The 6000-nt window shown below is 45.0% G+C and overlaps 1 protein-coding gene across 6 annotated transcripts in view; it reads right to left on the bottom strand.

The window, feature by feature from the left end:
* Positions 1-332: 332 nt before the first annotated feature.
* Positions 333-6000, bottom strand: part of LOC135921217 (carboxypeptidase M-like) — an 85652-nt gene continuing 79984 nt past the window's right edge. For all 6 annotated transcript variants that reach the window (XM_065455531.2, XM_070529875.1, XM_070529878.1 and 3 more), the window contains one exon: positions 333-820. In XM_065455531.2, the coding sequence (XP_065311603.1) occupies positions 710-820 (111 nt within the window). In that variant the 3' untranslated portion in view covers positions 333-709. The remainder of the gene's footprint in view (positions 821-6000) is intronic.

The raw sequence follows: 6000 nt of genomic DNA, 5'->3' as shown, positions 1-6000 counted from the left end.
CCCTCTTCATTTACAAGCAACGATCGACGCTCCACTTACAAGTGTAATGCAATAATTCCGGTGGCTTTCTTTTTTGTGTGCAAGATGAGATGATGTTTAGTTTTCTGAAATGCTGTAGTACTATACTGGCAGAACTACACGGCAGCTATATGGAAGTGTCAGTGATGCTTGATTAGCGCACCGCGTGCGGAATGCATTTTGAGCCAATCTGCCCAAAAGTAAATGTTGGATGCGGTATATCGCCGATTGCAGTGTCTTTATTAGAAAAAAACAACGCAAGAGATTCATTTTTTGGATTGGACTTGCATAGAGCAACACTGGCGCTATGGAAAACGACGTACTGGTGGGCCCTGGAATAAAGCTGACTAGGTAGGATTTTTCTTTTAGGTAGGCCCAAGGCAGGTGTACGATCAAGTGTTTTTTTTTTTGCATTTCGCCCTCATAGACATGCGGCCACTGCGCTTTACGAGGGAAACGGCATTATAATTTCTTTAGGTAAGAGTGACGCAAAACAAGCTATTTTAGAAGTAACACTGCCACCTTTCTCAAATTGTGTACGATACTGTTCCTTTGAGCGGTGCTAACGAATCGACCTCGTTCTGAAGTTGACCATTCTGGAAACCTTGTTCCCGCAAACTTGTTTCCTACTGAACAATCTTTTTTTTATTTAACAGTTTTGATGTTGCCTTTTCTCTCTCCAAGCTTTCCTTCAAATTGCGTGTTCCTTGGGCAGTGCCTTGAGCGTCACATTCACGATGATCATCCCGTCCTCAGGAACACGGATGTAGTGTCTGAATTTTCGAAACCCAGGCACAGTGACCTGCGAGCGTAGCAAGGAAGAGAGAGTGCGAAAAGCAAAATAAAACATCATGTTGTGATCTGCTGCCGTACGTTACTGCTACGAGGCGTGAGTTCCCAATTACGTACCGATTCTAAACCGATACTATTCCCTTTGCTACTTGGTCAGTTCTCCGAGTGACACTGCGCCTACGCTTTCTCCGGCACCGGCTGGTACAGGTAAAGCCCCTCCATACTTGTTTCCGCCGACCAGTTTAAGTACCGCCAGAGTCCTTCAATGCTTGAAAGGGCTCTAGAACCGCCAACCAACCCTCCTCCTCCACGCTCCTCTCTCGCTCACCTCCTGAGCTTCCGGCGTGAAGCGGAATTTGCGTAGCCCCTGCTTCTAGTTTTAGACGGAAGTGACGTCACTCCTGCATAGAGGTGCGAGCGTGCGACAATCGAAAATTTGGAAACCAGGAGTCTCGGAAGTGGAACAACCCGAAAAGGTAATACCGCAAGTGGAAATTGAGGAAAAGTGGCATGAGATGCCAATCAGGGAACAGCGGCGCATAGCGAAAGTTACTTAAAAAAAGCGGCAGCGTGGTGCGTGGATAGAGGGGCGTTACGTGCAGGCAGTGGTAAGCGATAAGAAAGCAATATACTGTAAAACATTATGCAGAAACTACACTGCAGTTCTCTAAGTAGGCGTAAGCATTGTGCCACTTGCTCATATCCACGCATACGACGTGACGTATGTCTGCGTAGCTATCGCTCCTTATCAACCTTATCAGGATTGCGCTAACAAGTCCTTATGAGCGTTTAGCGCCGTATACCCATCCGCGATAACCATTATCAACCATGATCACACCCATATAACCCCTCATCGCTCCTTGACACCCTTATCAACTCATTGACTGTTTATGTGCCTGTGTTGCGCGACGCGGAGCCCATGAGCCCTGAAAGGCTGGTGGCCTTTCGGTCGGTGAGGGAACACACAACGGAAGGCACATCCCACGACCACTTAAACGCACTGGGTAAGTGGAGTGTTTGGCATTAAATTTTGGCAAAGCCTGAAGTTTGCTGGCGTCTACAAGACTATAAGTCGGCTGTACACGTGGGCTTAGAGAAGGCGTTTATTGCACCATCACCAACTCTTTTAACAGAGCAATAATACAAACTGTTCTACTTTGACATTTGTTTTGTACTGGCGCTACAATGAGTTTATTAAAACCGACGTTTGGGCGAGTTGGTCATATTTGAAACAGAGCAGCGCGGTGTTCACGGGTACAAGCAGAGAGAAACGACACGAACGAGCGCTCACTTGCAAGTCAGCGCTATTCCGTGTCCTTTCTCCCTGCTTGTCCCCGTGAACACCACGCTGTTCTGTTTCAAATAAGTTTATACTGTCGAGATGTATCCACCTTCTACAAGCAAGAGCCGTTCGCCCAGTGGGTAAGACGATCGGCTCCTGTTTTTCCTTTCAATTATTTTCTTTCGAGTTTATTCTGTTTTTCTCTACGGAGCGCTTCGTGTTACGCGCTACGGAATGACAGAAACCCCGACGGACAGATTTCCTGGGGGAATGGTGTAATAATGCGTGCGCATTAAAAACGCACGCCCTTTCGGATTTCTCCATAAACAGTATTCGCCACGCCTCTTGGGTGCATATAGCGCATATATTGTGGGACGGTCCTAGCGTACCAGGCGGCCAGTGACGAAGTTGGATGTGTCACAGCGGTGCCGCCAAGAGTGCCGCAAATGTAGCCCCTGTTCGACGCGTCGAGTGTGGCCCGCAGTATTACGGCGATCAACTGTTGCAGCACTACATGCACACAAGTGCGTGGCGAGCGGGCGCCTAATGTTTGAGCAAAAGCGCAAACTCGCCGCTCTATAATTTCTTTCCCTATGGTTCAATGTTCAGAGAACCCTAACTGCATGCCCACCTGTATGGCAGACTGCCAAGCTAGCACATGGTGCATTCCGGCTTCGTCCTGAAATGGGACTTGTTCGGCGCCACTCGTTACGCTGGCTGCGCCGTGCACTTTATAGACTGTAGCGCCTCCACGTTTCGCTGGCGTATCGTTAACAGCACCGAGCGTGGCCATGCTCCCAGTTGCGCCACACTATATGCTATTGTTACTAAATTATATGCGTTCGCCCCCCCTTACTCAATCCCCATGTAGGGGCCTTGAAAGGTATTTTACAAAAAAGAATATCCTTGCCTTTAAAGCAGTGCGTTCGTTGTTTTTAAGAATGCCATGGCAGTCTAATGCGCGTATGCCATTCGTGACCTGAATGTGCCCAGCAAGCCGCTTAAAACAAAAGAAAGACACGCAAAATTGGTTTCGATCGTTGTCTGGGGACAAGATACGGCCCAAAGATTTCTAACTTTAAAATGTAATGAAAGTAATCCTTACATTATAGGGACCATGACTTTATGCAAGCTGTATGCAGACATGGTGGTGCATCAGGGGACCTTTCAACGGGTGATCTAAGGCGCAGCCCGATACAAGTGCATATTAAGCAAACTGGTGTCGTGATTAGACATATCACGTCATCGGATAACAATCACAGAAAGAAAACTAACGAGGTTTCTTCCGAATATAGGAATTGTAGTGGAGAAATATTTGTCGAGGAGTCAGATATGAGTCAAAACCTTGCTTTGTGCAGTCAGTCCAGCACATATTTGTAGGGGTTTTTTCTAGACCATTGAAATTGTGGCCCGCTGTATAATTGTAGTTGTTAGCCGGGTTACTCGCAGCGGCAGACATTACTCCCACGAGAGTTCGAAGTGAATCATTGCCTAATTAAGAAATAAATCCCTAATTAACTTGCTTAATATTTCCCACTGCGGCTCATATTCCAACTTACGAATTCTAGCCAGTTAGCCTGCGAGACATATCCACATAGAACGGCTTCAAGGGAGCGCACCAGTTTCAATACAGAGAGGGAGAGAGAAATCATATAGTAAAGGCAGGGAGGGAAAAAGATATGCGCCGCGAGACTTGCTGGAAAAATGCTGTTGCTTGACTTACTTCTTTTAACGGACTGTCGCTTTAAGCATTTAAGCACAAAGGAGATGAGCCTCGGTGGAGCTGAGATTTAGGCTAGTTGGTTATTTACTGCCGTCAAATAACAGCGCGTAAAAAACAAGGGCCAAACGTAGAAGATACATACAGCGCTGTGTACGTCTCTTCTGCATTCGTCCCATTTTTGTTTACGCGCGATCCAAGAAAGAGAGAGCTGCATCACTCAACTATTTCGTCCGACACCTTGAGAACGAATATGCCGAAACTGGTGTCATTCGGAAAATTTGTTTCAAATAGAAACGCCTTGCAAACTCACCCGATACGATTCGTAAATTGAATTAAGTGCCGTAATGTAATTTATTAGAAAGCTAATTATTTATTTCTTAATTGGTTGATTGTGTATTTCAATTTCTTGTGCAAGTAGTATCCTCCTCTTTGAGTAGCCCAGCTCAATGGCAAAAATACACCATCTGCGATAGGCGAATTAAAAGAAAACTTCTGCATGGTCTCAAAAAAGACTTCCGGTACAAGTAAAACAGGAGAACATAGTACCGCAAGTCCAGGCTGCCAACGCCAACTCTTACCCGAGAACTTTTTGTAGAGCGCCCCCCAGAAGGAGATTGCCACCGAGCACTTTTGTTTCCTGTTTTTAATATTACTTCGGGTTATCATCGCCTTGAATTGCTCTTTGGCAGCATCGTTTTCTTTTTTCTCAGTCAACGCGGAGGCTGCATGAACTAAGGGTTACGTTCGTTTGATCCTCAGATCGGAACGAATTAAATGTAGACATGCAGCTTTTTCTTTTCTTTTTTCTTTTTTAGGAATTAGGTGGTCTTTCTCTAATGGCCTCTAGCACACTGCTGCATAGAAAACACACATTTTTCATTCGGGATACCAGTCCCTGTATGGAGCAATCCCATAGAACTATGTCTTTACCTATGCTCACGCTATCGTGGATAACATGGCGTCAAGGACGTGCAGGAGATTAAGACGAAAGAACAAAAGCTTTACCATTCAACTCAACTTGCACTGGAAAACGCTCGGCCAGTGTATGTTGAGTGAAAAGCTAGAGCTTAAGTTGTGTTGGCTTGATCTCAGTCCCATCTGTGGAGCTTTTATATTCTTCAAAGTGTTACACCAAACCGGCTGCACTTCTACACTTTTGTTGCGTACGCTACACGCCAACATTCTTTCAGGACACTGAGCTGCGCAATCAACCAACAAATTGACGGGGATTCAGTGTTCTCTAATGAGCTGCCTAAGAGTCCCACCTGGTCAAGTAAATTTCCGCTTCTCTTATTGAAGAAAAAAACAAAATAAATAATCTGGTATTAGTGAGGCGATCAAGTAAGGATGTCATTTAAAAATTTCAGTTCCCCCTTGTGTCACTTTTCGTTATATCATATGGATATGAATCGTTTTGTTCAGAGCCAAGCGTCTGCAAAAGAAGGAGAAATAATTAAGCTGCTACAGTAGTGTACATTTCTCTAAAGTTGCCAAAAGGAATCAAAAGCGAAAGAACAAGAGGACTTGGTTTAAGCCCAGCTTACATAAACGTCGCCCTTGTTTCTGTTTTTGAGAACTAAGCTTTCTTACTTCACAGTGCCTTCTGAAACGAATTTCGTACAGGCCCTCGAACAAGTGTTTTGAGTGTCCCTAATTTTGCATCTCGCTTTAGAAGGTGAATGAACGAACGAATGGTACAGTCAAAACAGAAGCAAATGGAACGCTGAGAACTCAATACAAGGGACGGACATGCTGTGAGACAAACATATTATTTTGGTTACACGCGAAAGAAAGCAAGATTTAACAAGGAGAATTTCGTACACAACTGGCAAAAGCACCTGACAGCGTAGATGCTTTGCATGAGTAGCAGTCACTGATTGTTCGGAAGTGCCCACATGTTTTCTTTTTTTTCTCACAAGGTAGGCAATGATTCTGACAAGGCGCAATGAGTGAAGATGCTCCGTGGAAACGAAGGGCTCGATAATTTCACTCAGCCGAAGAAACTAGAGAAGAAAGGCACGGAGAGCACACAGGAAAGGAACTACTTTTCAATGTTAATTTAGTTCTCCAAATAATCACGTGGTCAAATTCCTTTAACGGTTGCTTTTTAATGAACGATTAGTGAATTCAAATCCGAACGAAAGTTAATTTCCACAGTGCCTGCATTGGCTGCGTACGGCTGACA

This window comes from Dermacentor albipictus, unplaced genomic scaffold, assembly GCF_038994185.2.
Source record: "Dermacentor albipictus isolate Rhodes 1998 colony unplaced genomic scaffold, USDA_Dalb.pri_finalv2 scaffold_34, whole genome shotgun sequence".
Lineage (NCBI taxonomy): Eukaryota > Metazoa > Arthropoda > Arachnida > Ixodida > Ixodidae > Dermacentor > Dermacentor albipictus.
Note: the sequence above shows the minus strand (reverse complement) of the source record. Positions and strands in the feature narration are given on the sequence as shown.